Below are 16,567 nucleotides of genomic sequence, written 5' to 3'. Positions count from 1 at the left end.
AAAATAATCCCATGATGATGATGGTATCATCTGTCAGTATAATCACAAATAATGGCCGTACCAGCTGTTAAAGTAACGAATGGTAAATCACTGTAGTCACAAATATTTGTAAACTTAATGAAAACAGTCACTTGATTTTACAATACATTGCACAATTTGAAATCAACCGATTACACTGTGTCCTCAACGGAGATCAAATACAACGAGACATATCTTCTGACATTATTTTCCAACCACGAGATGGAGGAAACTTTAATCACTGCTGGCACGTCTCGACACCCACACCATTGCACAAGCTGTAATCACCTGGTTGTACGATGTTTGTTTTCAACTTTTCAATAGGAGCTCAAGTATAACGAAGCATCTTGAGCGATTAGTTTTGAGATTATTTTCCAACCACGAGACCGAAAGCTTTTATTAATCGCCGCTGGCACAACCCTTGCATCCGCAGTGGACGCATTCTATCACTTTCTCCTCCCTGAGGTGCTTGGGGACCCTACAGACGCAAGTGGTTGCAAAGTTGTGGTCTCGTGTTTGTATGCATCGGAGGCAACAGAGGCGCTCATAACCTGGCTGCAGAAGGACTCAAGAAGAAAATTGTTAGTAGTGATCCAAAGAATCGAGTAATAGAATACAAACAGTACACAATTGAACAAATTGTAGTAGAATCCAAGCGTAGATTCACATTAGATCTATGGCAGCTGCACAAAGAAAGATAGTGCAGTTCAGGGTATGGAGTAAAAGGATAGGGACTGGTGAGAGAAGGAAAGGTATCTGAGCATGCCCCTAATGAGTGAATCACTAAAGATTGTGTCTTTCAGAAATTTCACATGACAAACGACGCCCACAAGTACACATACAACTGCATGGGTGAAGCCACAAAGTACCTTTCAAGCAATTTCTACAATTGAATTTGGACAAAGTAAACTATTCCTCAAAGTACACCCACACACCCAGCTAATAGCAGGAGCTTTATTCTTCCCTAAAGAAATAAGTACTTGCAAAAGCTTGAAAAATGTAAGAAGCAAGCATTGAATTGTGTTCTTATTTAAGTACAGATAGTCAGTGGGAAAAGGCTGCATCCAGAAAAAGCATTCTGCTTGCCAAGGTTTTACTTGTTCACTTGATGAGGCTTAAGGCGGGGAGTAGCATTCCAGTCACAGTTTCGTAAAACCATCAAAACAAAGCGCGAGTACTAGTGAGTATGCTCACCAACCTTTTTCCACTTTGCAATCAGATTGCGATCAGCATAGCCTTGGTCCAAGCAAAACTCATATAGCTCTTTTGATATTTCCTTCCTTCGATAGTAAAGATCGTATATGTAGCGACTCTTCTGATGAGAAATACGAAAGATGGGCCATAGAGCTTCACACTTCCTCTTCCCATCATGTGGATCATTTTCAGCTGCAAGAGAAAATCACATTACTACTCCTATCAGAGAAAATATGTGTACTAAAAGATCCACATATAATACACTAAGTTCACACCTTCCCTCATTTTGGCCTCCAAATCACGAAGTGTTGGCTCAATAAGCTCCCATCCTTCAGGATATTTCACACGGCTTGTCTTTATCTTAGGCATGTCTCAAATCTGTGAGATAAGATATAATATTTAGTGAGAGACATAAGGAGGACGGATTCAGAATACTTACCCCTCCGTCCCAAATTGTTGGTCGTTTTGGCTTTTTAGGTGCATAGTTTTTGCTATGCACCTAAATATAGTGTATGTCTAGATGCATACAAACATCTATGAACCTAGAAAAGCCAAAACGACCTATAATTTGAAACAGAGGGAGTATGATATAAATTAGGATGTTATATGCAATTATGCATATAGGATTTACATACAGAAGCACACATCCAAAGCATGATTGCGTAGGAATTGCAAAAACTGATAATATGTTTCTGAATATTCACACTGCTCAGATATCTACTGCTAATATGTATAGGAACTGAGCCTAGCATAGTAGGTGGGAGGTGTGGGTGTACACCCCCACCACCCAAGTTCAAGTCCTCTTGACTCAAATTTGGGTGCCTATTCTTGCTATTCACAATGCCACGTAGTTCCTCCTAGTTGGGTCGAGTTCTTGCTTTAGCATATGCGTGGCATTGTAACATTTCATGGCACACAAGTCAAGCTGGACGTAGACCAACCACCTGGGTGTTTGAAAACATATAACAGAAACATTTTCAAACATTGCAACTGCAACTGCCAGTCTGGACTACAACAGTGTACACAAATGCAGATGATACCAGTAGACGCTAATTAGTAAAAAAAAAACTAAACCTGATAAAAAGTGCCCAGTCAAGGAAGCCCGAAAATGACCTGTGCCTGGACCAGGCCTACAGTGGCCCTGGACAGCAACACGCTGACATTAGGCAAACTGCACCTTGTTCAAATTTTCGTTTCGATCCTTTTCAGTGTGAAAACCTTCCAGTGTCCCAGCCCAGATAGCTTGTGGAGCACCATTCAGCCCAAAAGAAACTGAACTTTTCCCAGGTTGGGCTGGGGAACACTCACCACTCATGCATGACAGTGCAAGCAAAACACAAATTCCCTGAAGAAGCCATGTAAGTTGGATTTCCGAAATATCTCTTACTTTCCTCCCTCTCTCCAAGAACTTTTCGATGGGTAAATCCAAGCTTCCAGCAAGAAACAGCTTGCCTGAGCTTCTTCCACCAGTCTTTGCAGCACTGATCCTCTGCCTGCAAATTCACAGGGCTTATCCCTCATCCATCCCCTGATTATGTGATTATCTGGCATAAGACATTCCTAAGCCTCTTTATTTTTCCAATTCCAGGTTATCTTGGTTTGGGTATACAGGAAGCAACTGCAATTAATAACATTTTTTCCCTAACTCAGTTTATGGTCACTCATGACTCTATCAAAACTGCTATGCTTGCAGGGTTCTTGTTCATCTAGACTATAAATTCATACTTGGTAGCCAGACAACTGGTGCAGTACATGCATGCATCAGAGATCAGACATTATGTATATATGTGCCTGGTTTTTATACAGTTAATACCATATACTGTGGTAACCACTATCCATTAAAAACTCCATACATCTGTACCCAAGGATCTAAGCAGCATGGCTAGTCCAAGGCAACCAGGAGCATCAAAATCAAACTAAAAGTTCAGCTGGCAACAAACGCACCAAGTACTGAGGAGCGTTTCACATACTGCAAGTGAACTAATACACATAAATGGATCATGTTCACTGACAAAAAGAATGATTTAGGGAATCGAACCTCAATGCTCATGCTGAGAATGAGAATCAACTTCTAAATAATCCAATACTATCCCCTCTGTTTTAACAATTAACATAATTCAACGTTTCATCTTCTTTAGGAAGGGCCACTGACAGTAAAACAGTGTAAATGAGAACCTCGCATATCATCGCAAGGATCAAGTAAAACATTTTTTTCGACGAAAGATCAATTAAAACATTACAGTGAGAATTTGGGGATCTAGGGCAAAAATCGGGCAGGGATTCGGGGATAAACCAACCCGAATTTGTACAGGACAGTAAGCTGGTACTCCGAGCAAGAGCGAGAAGCAACCGAGTGATTCGGGGATAAAAGTCCGTACCTCGAGGTTGGGACTGGCGAGGAGGACGGGCTCGGAGAGAGGTCCTCCGACGACGACGACGGCGTAGAAGAGATCGGCCGGAATCAACGTCAGCAACGGCGGGGATGTTGAGGACCTTGCCGAATGACGAGGCCGCAACCGGAGATGGCGGTGGGTTCGTCGGCGGCGGCGGAAGCGGAGATCGTCGGCTCGGTCGAGACTGGCGGCGGGGAACGGAGGAGAGCGACGGAGCCGCCGGGTTTGGTTGGACAAGACCGGGGCAAACGGGTCCGGAACGGCAGAACCTGATCCCTGGTTCACTGGCCCAGCGGCCAGCGTCTGGATACCCCCTGATGCTTGGGCTAAAGCTAAAACGAGGCCCGTTTGCTCTGTCCTCGTCCCACCAATTCGGCAATTCCGAAGAAAAAAATCAAATAATCAACTGTAAGTAAACTTGCCGGACCTTCTTTATCTTCTTTAGCTATGCAACAATACGTGGCTCTGTAAATCTTTGGTTATGCAGTAAAGAAGTACAGCATTCACAAGAAAGTAAGTTAGCGCAATTGAATAACCATTCTATAATACTTTTGCTGCTCTTTGTTACAAAATATAACCTTAAAAAAATACAGTACGATACAATAACAACATGGCTAAAGTCGAAAAGGATAACAATTATATTCATTTGACGACAATCACACGTTCATGCTTTGACTGCAATAAGATAAGATAAGAGTATAACAACAGTGACTAAAGATTGGGAGGTACTCCTATTTCTTTTTAAGTTTGTGCATTATTTAGCTATTATTATTTGTAACTAGGGGATAAAGTCTAAACTTTCCTCCATTATTTGAGGAAAAAACGATCAACTGGTGACATCCTGCCTCCAAGTTTGTTGGGATATTTGGGTATGGACCGAGCTAACGCGCGACTAGTCGCATAATAGAATAGCGCGCGACCCTATCCAGTACCGCCATGTGTCCTGTAGTTTGCTTGGTTGGCATGCGCACACGCAATGTCGCAACATGCAGGACGGGGAAGTTGCTTTGTGGGTGATATCATTGCACTGACAGGTTAAAAAAATAGTTGTATTTTCTTTAAACTGGCATTATTCTCTTGTTGAGTGTCTGTTTTCAAATCCGTTTGCAGACCTACAAAACAAGATTCACTTTTAATATATTTTGAAGTCATCTTATGCTAATAACAACTTATATTGAATGACAGTGCTAACTTATGTATGATTTGTGTAGCAATTTATACTGTAATTTTAAGATAACATATTCTTTTGTTTGTGTAGTGGAAAATTACTGTATGGACATATAGCAACTATGTAATGACTTGTATCTCTACTACACATTTAAGAATCATGGAGAAATTATCGTATGAACTTTACTATATCAAATTACGTAGAAGTTTATCACAACTTTTATAATGTTACAACTCATGTAGAGGCGTGAATGCAACAACTTGTACAAGGATAATGTATCAAATTATAAAGAGATAATGAATCATCTTATATAGATATTTTAGGTAATAGTGTTAATTGAACAAATTATGTCTGTAACAATTTATCAACATAGTTCATTGATGGGTGAGATATAAGTTGCCAGACACTTAATACATAACTACCTACTACACATTCAACATAAGTTGCCACCATATAAATTTTTTTCAATTTTTATAGATCTTGTCATGAGGAACACAATGGTGCAAACGGATTTGAAAATTGAGTGTCTACAATAAAGTTATCATGTTTCAAAGAGATCAAATAAATAGATAAGTATGCGGGCAAATTCCATGCTATGGATCCGATGGAGACCACAACGAGTCTGTCATGCGTCAGCCTAGTTACTTAACACCAAATACCGCATACAATATTAAAATATGTTAGTCAACCCACCACCCTAAAAGCATGTTGTGGGCCTCCAGCGGTTGCGCTTTCACGCTGCTGCGCAACATAGCGTGATTTAGCTTTTTCCTTTGGGTACGGTCATATTCCATTATCTTCCATAGCCATTGGAGCTACAAATGTAGAGGAGGGAGAGTTTTCAGACCATGTGTTTTGTATGTGTGAGATGATAATACGAGAGACAGATCAGATTGAAAAATGTGTACCATTCATCAGTGTGTATGATTCATAAGCTCACATTTAGATGTCCCGTCATTAAAAAAAACATTACTCACTTATGAACACCCCCACAAATTTACATTGCCACGACCTCTCGGTAGCCAGTCCACGCACTGAACTCCTTTACACGATACTCCTAAGTGCATCAAGCCACTTCACCTCCATGCCCTTCCACATTCTGACGACGAGTCATTGCTCATCGGCTCGTATCATTGCTCCTGCTCCTGCTCGTATAAAGCTCATCGGCTTCCTCCTCCTCCTCCTCGTCCTCGTTGCCTTCGTCGTCGTCCGAAGATTCTGACGACGAGTCGGAATGATCGTCCGATCGTCCTTTGTCTTTCTTCGGCTCTGGGGCGGTGGCCGGTGGAGCAACAGGGGCCGGTGGATCTGGCGGCATAGATGTGAGGAAGCCCAGCGTCATGACGACGTCGGCCATCAGTGGTCGCACGGAGTCCTCTTCCTGCAAGCACATCGCTGCCATGGCGACCACCTGGTTCAACGCTTTGGCTGGGTACTCGGTTTTGATGAGTGGATCAACCAGCTCGTGATATCTCTTCTGGTCTTTGAACATTGGCATGGCCTGAAAATGTGTAATGCAGATAGAAACATTTCAGAACTAAGTTCAGAAATCCAGCGTTCTATATTTAAGAACACAATGTAAAAACAACATTAGGTGACGAAAGAAAGTTGAGAAAATACCAGCAAATTGAAATTGAGAGAGTCAGAGTTTCAGTAACTGCTATAGAATCAAAAAAACCTGTACACTGCCAACAGAAGTGCGTCGTTGACTTACCCAGGTGACCACATTCTGCTCGGCCACAGGCTTGCTGGTATCGACGGCCCTCCTGCCGGAGATGAGCTGCACGAGCACGACCCCGAAGCTGTACACGTCGGACTTCATGGTGGCCTGCCCGCTCCGGTCGTACTCCGGCGCGGCGCAGCCGAACGAACCCATCATCGGCGACGCCACCGGCATGCTGCCGCCCGCCTGGCCGAGCTGCGCGAGGCCGAAGTCGGAGAGCTTGGGCGTGAGGCTCTCGTCGAGGAGGATGTGGGACGCCTTGAACTCCCCGTACACGACCGGCGGGTTCGCCTTCTCGTGCAGGTACTCCAGCCCCTGCGCCGCGCCGTACGCCACCTTCATCCTCGTGCACCAGTCCATCGGCTTCTTGCCCGCCGACAAATCTGGCGCGCAGCGGCGGCGACGAGCAAACAGTCTCAGCACCGTCCATAATCCTGAAGTGGTTAGGGAGGTGCGTGGTGCACCGTGCACGTACCGTACAGGTGGTCTTCCAAGGTGCCGGCGGGCACGGACTCGTAGACCAGCAGCCGCTGGTCGCCGTCGGCGCAGTAGCCGACGATGTCGACGAGGTTCTCGTGGTGGAGCTGGCTGAGCTTGGCGACCCCTGTCAGGAACGCCTTGTTGTCCTGGAAGCCGTGCTTGTCCAGCTGCTTGATGGCCACGGTCTGGTGCAATGCAGCATGCTTGATCCGTTCAGAGCCCAACCAGTGTCAGAAAGATGCGCGAGCGTGAGACGCGGTGGCGTTTGCGTACCTGGCCGCTCTTCTCTAACTTGCCCTTGTAGACCCGGAAGAAGCCGCCTTCTCCGACGAGGTTGTACGGCGTGAAGTGATCGGTGGCCGCGGCGAGCTCGCGGAACGCGAACGCCTGCGCCGTGATGGCGGCTCGCAGCGACGCGTCGTCGACGGAAGACGGGTCCGCGTTGTTGGCTGCGTGGCGAGAAATCAAATCGACTCGGCGTTAGAGCTGCGAGATTTGGACGCGATCGATCGAAATCAATCGATTAAAAAAAAAATCTAAGCTGCGGCGGGCTCTCTCACCGCCACCGGGCTTGGGCGGCGCCGCGGCTGATGGAGCGGCCGAGGCCGCGGGCGCTGGGGAGTACGCGGCGGGCGCCTGCACCATCGGCGGCGGCGTCATGTTGGACGCCGTGGCCGGCGCGTCCGGGCCCTCCGCGTCGGCGTCGTCATTCTTGCTCTTTCCGCCGCCGAAGCACGGAAAGCAGCTCATCTTCCCTTTCCCTCGGCGCCTCCCCGTGGCTGCGACTTTGTGGGCGCCGGGCGGGCGCGGGCGAGCGACGACTCGATCAGGCCGAGAGGCGCGCACGCACACACGCACGGACCGAGCCGCCGGCCGCCGTCACCGCGCGCCGATGCCCTGGCCTCTCAGCACCGACGCGCCGTCGACTCCACTTCGTGGAACGCCATGCTACCGGCCTCGATCGCCGCGCGCCAAAGTGACCGAACCCGACCGGCCGGGGCGGAGCAAGGGGTGGTGGGGAGCGTGGCAGCGGCGGTTTTGCTCGATCGGGCGGCCGGAGAGCGGGACGAGACCACCACGGGGGAGACGGGCGGTGGCGGTGGCAGTGGCAATGGGAGGAAGGCCTTGGAGATCGAGGGATCCAAGAGCCCCTTCCCAGAGAGAAGGGGGATCGGGGGAGGAGACCGATGGAGGGGAGGCGGGAGGGAGGGGGGCAGGCTAAGTTTGGCGGGTGGAGTGGACCGAGCGAGGAGCGCCCCGAAACGAGGGGTCGGGAACATGCAGGCCGCGCGCGTATTTGAAGCAACGCCGGGAACGGAGGCACGACAGCGCCTTTCCTCGTTGCTGCCGGTTTGCCGTTGCATGGTTTGCTTTGGCCAGCCGGGACGCCTCGCCGGCCGTGTCTGGCTCCGAACAAGAATTTGCATTGCAGGCTTCTGTTATGTTCCAAACGTGATTAACGTCGCTGTGCTGTATGGGAGTACATGTCCTAGCACGTTAGCTGAATCTCCTGCAAGCTAATAGTATCAGACTAACAGTTACAGCACCATGTGTTCTACTTAGGTGAAAGCGCTAAAGTTTCTTGTCTTCTGTTCGGATGAGAACCGGTGTGCTTCGTCACATTCATGTTTGCTCGTCACCTAATCTGACAGTTTACATGTTCGTGGTGCGCATTTCTTCTCGTCTTACTATGGTCACTGTGAAGACAGCTTTTTCCTAAGCTTTATTTTTGTTCTAGCACGTTAGCTCACGATGAGCACCTGAGCAGAGTGCCAGAGTTTCCAGTACCATGTGTTCTACTTCCACAGTGCCAGAGTTTCTTGTGTTATGCTCGGGCCTCACGCCTTGACAGTTTAGACCTTAGACGTTCGTGGTGCGCATTCCTTGACGACTTACTCCACTATGATGACAGTTATATGTAAGCCAAATTTGCGCAGCTAATCGTTCAGAAATCACAGCAATTTTTATTTTTGACAATAGAATACTTCTTTAGAAGCGATATTAATCAGACCAGATTAAATATTTTTTGGAGACGAGAACAATTTATTGTTCGTCCGTTCAATCATTTGGTTCAGTTGCCTGTTAGTGGTACTGCATACCACAGCGACACGGGCCGCACGGCGCTGCCAAGTCGTCAGCACGACCACCGCACAGCCTCCCGAGTACTCGCACGAAACCACCGTAACCTTGACGGCCACCAACTGTCCAGGCCCATATGAATTCGCAGCAGCCAGCAGCAATGCTTCGCCATCCGAGCTACAGCCTGGAGCGAATACGCGAGAATCTCCATCGCCACCAGCGCAACGGGACTCGCCCGAGAGACGGCATACGGGGGCAAAGACCATGGAAACGATGTGCGAAACGGACACGAAGAATCAGATCCATGGGTAAACCAACGGCAGGTTGCTCGGTGCAAATCAGTGTGCGCCGCAGGGAAGAGTTCCCGACGCCGATGGCACGGCGGCAGGGAAACTAAGCCACCGCGGCGCGACTTCGTTCTGCGCCCCCAGAACAAGGCCGCCAAGAGTGGAGTGTTCTCTTGAAGCCGAAAGAAGAGGCGACGAGAAAGAAAAACAAATCGAAACTAAAAACCTCCACAGATGCCGCCACAGCAACTTCTACGAACAGAGACAAACAGCAGATATATTTTCAAATTAGACGAGTTCAGCAGCTACAGCGGATCGGTGATATGAGAGGGAGGTCGACGAAGCCATAAATGGCGGCGGCGGTGGTAGAGGAAGAGAGAGCGAGCGAGCGAGCTAGGGATTGCAGAGGGAGGCGTCGCGCGTTTATAAAAGCGAGCCGGGTGGTTCTAGAAGCCCTAATCTCTGGTCAGCATGGGCCGGCCCAGGTACCTAACTCTGGGCCTCGATGTTAAGTGGTCGCCATGATGGGCCCGTGACTCAAAAGGGAAACATGAGTGAACTCGGCATAACTTTAACTTAGTAGGTTGAAAATGACATAAAGCTTCGGATAATTCGGCCAAGAAAAAGCATGTCAGACAAAAAAGAATTAAAACAAATACAGATTAGATTAAGTTTATTAGGCGTAACAAGCATTTTGTTCTTGTAGAGTAGATAATTGGATTTTGATTGAGTTATTTTTCTAAGTGAAAAAAAGTAAAAGAAAGGTGGATTCGAAATCCTCCTTTCTTCGAACTTTCCCAAACACAGAATACCTCTTTGCATTCACGTCCTCAAATGAGATCGGAAGAAATTCGACTTTCATATAATATCTTAATAGAATCTCATGTAGGGTCAATGCATCTTTAGGATTCTATATTGCAGGCACGTCGCAAGATATAGATGTGTCTGAAATTCCAATGATCACTGATCCTTACTGCAGACCCATGTCAAACACAGAACCAATTGACGATTACGATCTCAAACTGAAAACATAGGGAGTTTGCAAAACAGAGAACTGGTAAGTTGCAAGAGAAAATCAGTACAGTGTACAAGGCCACCAGGCCATCAACACTTTCATGCTTCGTATGGCTGTCCTGATCACCAACCACTAAGGCTACATTACTAAATGCAAAAAAATGGACACAAATCGCCAAATCTGAGACTCCAAATTAGACGTAAACAAAATATTATGGATATATGACCACCTACAAGGCTACAAGACGCACTTGTTTTGTGTGTTCCTTCCGTTTCTCCTCTCTATGGTCTATCGCTTCAGGTCCGCGACATCCTGGGACTGGGAGGCTGCGAGTGCCGCCTCGTCACCCTCTCCGCGGCCGCCTTGCTCGGCGACGAGGCGCTAGGCTTGTCCACAAACGCAAGGGACAGGCGCTTCTTCGCTGAAGACGGCGAGGTCACCTGCAGAGGCGGTGGCCCGCTCTCGGTAGCGTCGAACATTTCCGCAGCGGCCGATGCCGACGGGCTCGCGCACCGGGCTTTGGCTTTCACGGACCTGGTCGGTTGCATGTAGCTGGGGGTCAACGGCGCGCCCTCGTCGTCTCCCGCGGCGACGGCGGCGGTGGCGCTTCCCAGGCTCAGCCTTCTCGGGAGCTCCGCCCGCAGGCTCGTCGTGCGCCGCAGCGGGGCGGCCTTGGCGCCCTGGCGCGGGCTGCTCACCGCACGCTCCTGGCTGCTCCGCGGGCGGCGCTCGAGCTGCATGCCGCTGGAAGCGTGGAGCGGGCTGCCGCTCCCGCCGCCCCTCGGGCTCGACGGCACGGCGCGGCGCGGGCTGCTCACCGAGAGCTCCTGGCTGCTCCGCGGGCGGCGATCGGGATGCAGGCCGCTGGAAGCGTGGAGCGGGGTGCCGCTTCCGCCCCCGCCCCTGGGGCTAGCCGGCACGGCGCGGCGCGGGCTGCTGACCGAGAGCTCCTGGCTGCTCCGCGGGCGGCGAACGGGCTGCAGGCCGCTTGAAGAGTGGAGCGTGCCGCTCCTCGGGCTCGCCGGCACGGCCGTCCTTGCCGAGAGGGACGGCGACCGCGGCGGGGGCGTCGACGGGGACGGGAGCGACGGCCAGTTCGGTGGGCGGGACCTGCCCTTTGGCGTTGTCGTCGTGGGTATCTGAATCGAGACGGCCACACGAGGCATTCGACCGGCGCTTTTCGGTGCGGCGCGGCCATTGTCCGGCACCGCTGTCTGGTTCTCCCACGGCCTCGTAGCCGCCATCCAGCGCTCCGTCCAGCTCCAACCCCAGTTCGGGTTCCCGGGGTCCATGAACATGGGAGCAGGCGCAGCTCTCGCTGAAGAAGGATTCCTGTTCCTCCACTGCGTGGGGATCAAAGCAGAGACAGAGTTCAGTGGGGAAGAACGAAAAACACACATACGAAATAGCCATCGTTCATCACTAACTACCTGATTAGAAAATGCGTATGACAACGCCCTTTGCCTCCTTGAAGCGGCTTCGTGCTTCATCATCATCACAGCTTCCATCTGCTCCTTGGACTGAAGGCTATGGTCCCAGCCTTCACCAATCTGTCAACAAATTCAGATTCAAATAGCTGAAGATTGACAGGTGTATGACTGCCATCCCAGGCTTTCAGCAGAAATCAAGAGCTATTGAGTGACTGATGCTCTTTGAGCTTACTGGCTAATGCTAAACACCAACAATTTGTGCACACCGTCACAAGGAAGTGAAAGCTAACAGTTTCATCGTATGAAACAGTGAGCTCGAACGATTGCACCAAAATGACGGATGCACTGTACCTTTGTTTTGTCCATGCTCTGCTTAACCTTGATCTGACCCTTCAGTGCCTTCTTGTCCTCCTCCGTCTTGAGCCTCCTCGAGTATATCTGGGTCTGGATCCTCGTCATCGTCTGCATGCAGTACAATGCTTCCTCGGTTTGGCGCTTGACGGTGAACCCCTCGACCAGCGACATCAACCGAGCCATCCCTCTGTCCTGGTGCGCTCTCCTTGCCTGGATGCAAAACGTTCTCGGGAGATTCACAGTCACAGACAGCGGCGACGCAAATTAACCTCCTCTTAATCCCCCTAGCTAACGACACTTAAATTTTAATCAATCGAGAATGATGATGCGGTTACCAGATAGCCCCTGCAAGCCGCCTGGATCCTGGTGGCGGCAATGTCCTCCTTCGAACGCGCAGTCCACACCCTCGGCGTGGTCACCGTGGGGCGGGCGGCCGCTGCCGCCTCCGCGGCGCCGGCGCCAGCCTTTGAAGCCACCTCCGTCGGACGCACGTCGCCTTCGTCGCAACTTGTCTCCGCATGCTGCGCCTCTGCGGTGATCTCCTCGGCCTGCTGCTGATCAGGCCGTGGCGATGGTGGCGGTTGAGGCTGGTGGGCCTCCCGATCCGGCGCCTGCGCCGCAGAGGTGGAAGCACCGGAAGAGTTCGATCTGCCGAACTGCCATATCTTCTTGAAGCTCGGTTTGTCTCTCTGCTTCGCAGCCTTCTTGCATCGAATTTGAAATTGAAACGCCCGTCAAATTAACGAAGAAATCGATATTTTTCGCGTAGGAATTGAGCAAATGATCTCTGCGGGCTCGTGTTACAAATGTTACCTTAGCATCCGTCTCCGCAGGATCAGGTTCAGAAGCGCTCAGAATTCTCTGCACGGTGTCAAACCACTTCCCTTTCCTCCCCATTTCTCGTGCTTTTCGCACCGTCGCTGCAGCGACGACCGGTTAGGAACGATCTGGTTCAGTAACGCAATCAAACGGACAGAAAAAGGAGGCAAAACTCCATCGAGGATAGGGATGAAATCGATACAAAATTGCGACAGTGAACTTTCAAACATGTAACAAACACCGCGGCATCGAGCACGGCATGGATGGAGCCAGCGAGGCAAAGATGCACGCCGGAAGTTCTTGCGCCTCAACGAATAGAAGAACAGAGATATCAGAGGAGACCTCATAGTTTTTTTCCGAGACGCTTGGTTACTCACCTCGTCGCCTGGGCCGCCGTACGCTGTCCGGGGACCTCGCAGCAAACCACCTGATTGGTGCTTTGCCGCTGTCCCTACATTTGCCCCACCACGCCTTGTAACGCGCCGTGATAACCGCGCAGAGTTCGGGACCTAACGAGGCCGAAACTGTTGGGCCGAGCCCGTCGCACGATTCCACGTGAACCAGCCCAACCCATCCCGGCCTTTCGGACACATCGTCTTCTCCTCTTCCCCAACTCGCCAGTCGCCACACACAGGGCGCCACCGCCCACTTGCCACTCACCCGCCCGCCCGCGCGCGCAGGCGCCGAGCACCAAATCGCCAAACCCTAGGCAGCCTTCGTCTCCTCTCCGCCCATCCGCCTTTCACGCCGGAGGTAAGGCACGCTCCTACCCCCGCCCTAGGATTCCTCGCTTCCTCCTCCAAGCGCCGCACCGCCGGATGCAGAATTGCAGGGGACGCGCGAAAGGTGGGGTTTTGGGGTTGCGCTTTTAACATTTTACCTCCCGAATTTCGCAGGTTCCTACCCGGGGGATCGCCAGGGAGGCGGGCGCTGGGGAGCCAGCTGCGATGCTCACGCGTTCTCGATACAAAGCTGCGATGAGCTCGGGCCCGGGAGGCAGCGGCCGTGGCGGAATGGGGCGTGTGGGGCAGGCCCCGCGGACGGGTCCTATTGCGGAGGCAGCCGCGGCGGAGAACCTGATGGGGAATTCCGGCCTGAAGGTTGATACTGATGTGATGGTGGAAGCCACGGATGAGGTGGCCGGGGTGAAGAAGGTGGAGGGGAGGATCGTGGCGGTGGGGGATGCGGTGGTGATCACGGATGCTGGTACCGATGGAGATGAGGGTCTTGCCATTGTGAGTGATTTGCTGTACGAGGCAGAAGCGGTGGGTATGGTTGGCGCAGCAATTGAAGAAGATGGTTTTGGTGAGAACGTGCAAGTGCGGATTGGTGGAGGTGGGATGGAGGGGGAGTTGGGAGTGGAAGCTGGTGGCCTGCAGGGTGAGGATGAAGACGCTGCTAAGACTGTCGAACGGTCCGCTTACCATACACCTCAGCATGTCGAAGCTGGTAAGTGTATTGCCCATTCTCTTAGGTTGATTTGATATATCATGTACCACGTTTATTCCAGCTTTTATTTTTCCAACTGACATGGTGTTTACTTGTAATCTTGCAGAACCCAACAAAAATGATCGGCTTGCCAGCTACTGCCTTCCTCTTCTTGATACTGGTGATATTCGAGTTTCTGATCTTGTATGGGGCAAATTAGAAGGTTATCCTTGGTGGCCCGGTGAAATTTTCAATCCTTCAGATGCATCTGAGCTGGCATTGAAGCATCAGATAAGGGGAAACCATCTGGTAGTGTTTTTTGGTGACAGCACATTTGCATGGTGTGATGAATCCCAGTTGATGCCTTTCATGACCAACTATTCACAGATGGAGAAACAAAGCAGTTCTGATGAGTTTGTTAATGCAATTAACCATGCACTCGAAGAACTCTTGAGGCGGATATTAATAGGGATGAGCTGTCCATGTGCACCCGAAGAGCTTTCTGACAGTAGAATGTCTTATTTGGTTGAGAATCATGGGCTCAGGGAGGGAGTTGTGTGTTCAACAGCTAATCGGGCTGAGGTCTTGGAACATTTCCATCCAGAAAATCTTCTTCACTATGTCAAGTCGTTAGCTTTGTTCCCTGGCCAAGGGGGTGATTTGCTGGAATTGGTGATAGCTTGCTCTCAGCTTACATCTTTCTATCGTTCTAAGGGCAGCCCTGAACTTGCCACATTTCAAACCACCAGTGGATGGGCTGAAAAAGCCATGGATGCTCCTTCCACCAAGAATGTAGAGGAAGATGTCGGCAGTGTAGTGCATTCTAATCATTATAAGCCCAGAAAAGGCATCGGTAGACCTTGTAAAAGGAAGCCTGACGATGGTATTGAGTCGATGGAGAAAAAGGCAACATTGTACAACCCTTGCAGTTACGATTATCCAGGGAAAATACAAATGGCTGGTCCTGCTGATGAACTTAAGCCAAAGAGGGGTCAAAACAGGAAAAATGTGCATTCCCCTGAGGCAGGAATGACTGATCACTCGCATGATATGTACTGGTATGAATTGAGTTTACACAATGACCCAATCTACAGCCTCAAAAGAGCAAGTACCAAGATGAAGCCTACTAGAGAAACCAAGTGGAGATCATCACTAGAGAAACCTGCGCCTTCATCACAGCAAGTGCAGTCTGCAACATTGGCTCCAAAGAAACAGATACAAGTGATGGAAAGACCAATCATCTATATCGATGCCAAAATGCCCCATGAGGTGAAGCCCACCGCACTTGTTTTGTGCTTTGGCAGGTCAGCTGCTCTTCCTTCAGAAGCTGATCTCATCAAGATGTTCAGGGGCTATGGACCACTAAAACAAACCGAGACTGAAGTGCACAAGGGCACAAACACTGTTAAGGTTGTCTTCAAGAAACGTGCCGATGCAGAAAGGGCTTTTAGTGTTGCTGGCAGCTATTGCACTTTTGGACCTTGGCTTCAAAGCTACCGTCTTGTGAATATGCCATTTTCTCTAGGGACAGAAGCAAGTAATCCTATGACGCACCCTGAAGCAAATCGACTCTAGCGAATAGCGCCATTTACATTACCTATCAAGAACATTGACTTTCATCGGTCTCATCCTGTAAAAAACTTCGTCTGGATCTGTTTGTCCAGAATGCACAGATTTCAGTCTATTACCAACAACTATCTTAGGGTAGGATCAGCCACTGAGGTAAGAAATCAGAATCGCTTAGCGGGAGCAGGTTCTTTCCTACATCTCAGGTTCTCTCCCCATTGGTGCAAGTTCATATTTAAAGAATTTTCTGTTAAATCCCATTGGTGATCCGATTATTCCTTAGTAGGTTCCTGTTTTCTTTTATGGGAGTTAGATTCTGCGTGTAACACTGCCTGCAGATTTATTGCGGCTCATGAAAGATTGAAATCCTCTTTGCTTTTCACTTTGCTCTTTTGTTCACCTTCTGGATTCTGTGGACCTGCTGATTTGCATGTGAAATGCAGGCACGCTATTCAGTTCCTGTCTGGACCTACCGCTTTCAATATGTACTGATGGCAGATGGGAACTCAGAAGCCCTTCTTTTCTTTTTCCTCACTGTTTTCCCCCATGATTCTCAGTTTTTGCTGTCAATACCGCCAGGAGGTTCTTCATGCTTTAGTAATTACAGCATTGA

The 16,567-nt window shown here is 49.8% G+C and overlaps 4 protein-coding genes across 6 annotated transcripts; 1 reads left to right on the top strand and 3 right to left on the bottom strand.

Annotated features, from left to right (window-relative positions):
* Positions 1–67: 67 nt before the first annotated feature.
* Positions 68–3,899, bottom strand: LOC101773467 (protein BUD31 homolog 2). 3 transcript variants are annotated; one of them, XM_012844279.2, is made up of 5 exons: positions 3,591–3,899; positions 2,600–2,705; positions 1,488–1,590; positions 1,217–1,404; positions 68–573 (listed from the first exon to the last, which is right to left on the bottom strand). In XM_012844279.2, the coding sequence occupies exons 3-5, from the start codon at positions 1,579–1,581 to the stop codon at positions 418–420; spliced, it is 438 nt and encodes a 145-aa protein (XP_012699733.1). In that variant the 5' UTR covers positions 1,582–1,590; positions 2,600–2,705; positions 3,591–3,899; the 3' UTR covers positions 68–417. The 3 variants fall into 3 exon arrangements, with proteins under 3 accessions (XP_012699733.1, XP_004961818.1, XP_004961819.1); XM_004961761.2 differs by lacking the exon at positions 2,600–2,705; XM_004961762.3 differs by lacking the exons at positions 2,600–2,705; positions 3,591–3,899 and adding an exon at positions 2,521–2,539.
* Positions 3,900–5,703: 1,804 nt separating this feature from the next.
* LOC101773060 (probable serine/threonine-protein kinase PBL25) lies at positions 5,704–7,775 on the bottom strand. The gene is made up of 5 exons (XM_004961760.3): positions 7,537–7,775; positions 7,250–7,425; positions 6,972–7,161; positions 6,488–6,879; positions 5,704–6,274 (listed from the first exon to the last, which is right to left on the bottom strand). Exons 1-5 carry the CDS (start codon positions 7,724–7,726, stop codon positions 5,891–5,893), a joined length of 1,332 nt encoding a protein of 443 aa, XP_004961817.1. The 5' UTR covers positions 7,727–7,775; the 3' UTR covers positions 5,704–5,890.
* A 2,690-nt stretch (positions 7,776–10,465) lies between these two features.
* On the bottom strand, positions 10,466–13,272 carry LOC101775252 (protein IQ-DOMAIN 1). The gene is made up of 5 exons (XM_022825527.1): positions 12,906–13,272; positions 12,477–12,847; positions 12,139–12,351; positions 11,788–11,907; positions 10,466–11,700 (listed from the first exon to the last, which is right to left on the bottom strand). Exons 1-5 carry the CDS (start codon positions 13,036–13,038, stop codon positions 10,654–10,656), a joined length of 1,884 nt encoding a protein of 627 aa, XP_022681262.1. The 5' UTR covers positions 13,039–13,272; the 3' UTR covers positions 10,466–10,653.
* A 310-nt stretch (positions 13,273–13,582) lies between these two features.
* LOC101772658 lies at positions 13,583–16,212 on the top strand. Its single transcript, XM_004961759.3, has 3 exons — positions 13,583–13,713; positions 13,857–14,409; positions 14,516–16,212. The coding sequence occupies exons 2-3, from the start codon at positions 13,908–13,910 to the stop codon at positions 15,961–15,963; spliced, it is 1,950 nt and encodes a 649-aa protein (XP_004961816.1). The 5' UTR covers positions 13,583–13,713; positions 13,857–13,907; the 3' UTR covers positions 15,964–16,212.
* The last annotated feature ends 355 nt before the right edge of the window (positions 16,213–16,567 follow it).

The sequence above is a fragment of the Setaria italica genome, chromosome III (assembly GCF_000263155.2).
Source record: "Setaria italica strain Yugu1 chromosome III, Setaria_italica_v2.0, whole genome shotgun sequence".
Classification (NCBI taxonomy): Eukaryota; Viridiplantae; Streptophyta; class Magnoliopsida; order Poales; family Poaceae; genus Setaria; species Setaria italica.
The sequence above is the reverse complement of the archived record's forward strand: the minus strand, read 5'-3'. Positions and strand labels throughout refer to the sequence as shown.

Excerpts from the sequence above, each read along its gene's own strand:
- LOC101773467 (XM_012844279.2), bottom strand. The coding sequence starts at position 1,581 with ATGCCTAAGATAAAGACAAGCCGTGTGAAATATCCTGAAGGATGGGAG. Across the intron at positions 1,405-1,487 it reads GGAGGCCAAAATGAGGGAAG|CTGAAAATGATCCACATGAT; the intron begins GTGTGAACTTAG and ends TTTCTCTTGCAG. Across the intron at positions 574-1,216 it reads TGATTGCAAAGTGGAAAAAG|CCAGGTTATGAGCGCCTCTG; the intron begins GTTGGTGAGCAT and ends GTCCTTCTGCAG.
- LOC101773060 (XM_004961760.3), bottom strand. The coding sequence starts at position 7,726 with ATGAGCTGCTTTCCGTGCTTCGGCGGCGGAAAGAGCAAGAATGACGAC. Across the intron at positions 7,426-7,536 it reads GCCGCCCAAGCCCGGTGGCG|CCAACAACGCGGACCCGTCT; the intron begins GTGAGAGAGCCC and ends CTCGCCACGCAG. Across the intron at positions 6,880-6,971 it reads CTTGGAAGACCACCTGTACG|ATTTGTCGGCGGGCAAGAAG; the intron begins GTACGTGCACGG and ends GCTGCGCGCCAG.
- LOC101775252 (XM_022825527.1), bottom strand. The coding sequence starts at position 13,038 with ATGGGGAGGAAAGGGAAGTGGTTTGACACCGTGCAGAGAATTCTGAGC. Across the intron at positions 11,908-12,138 it reads AGAGCATGGACAAAACAAAG|ATTGGTGAAGGCTGGGACCA; the intron begins GTACAGTGCATC and ends ATTTGTTGACAG. Across the intron at positions 11,701-11,787 it reads CATACGCATTTTCTAATCAG|TGGAGGAACAGGAATCCTTC; the intron begins GTAGTTAGTGAT and ends ATCCCCACGCAG.
- LOC101772658 (XM_004961759.3), top strand. The coding sequence starts at position 13,908 with ATGCTCACGCGTTCTCGATACAAAGCTGCGATGAGCTCGGGCCCGGGA. Across the intron at positions 14,410-14,515 it reads ACCTCAGCATGTCGAAGCTG|AACCCAACAAAAATGATCGG; the intron begins GTAAGTGTATTG and ends GTAATCTTGCAG.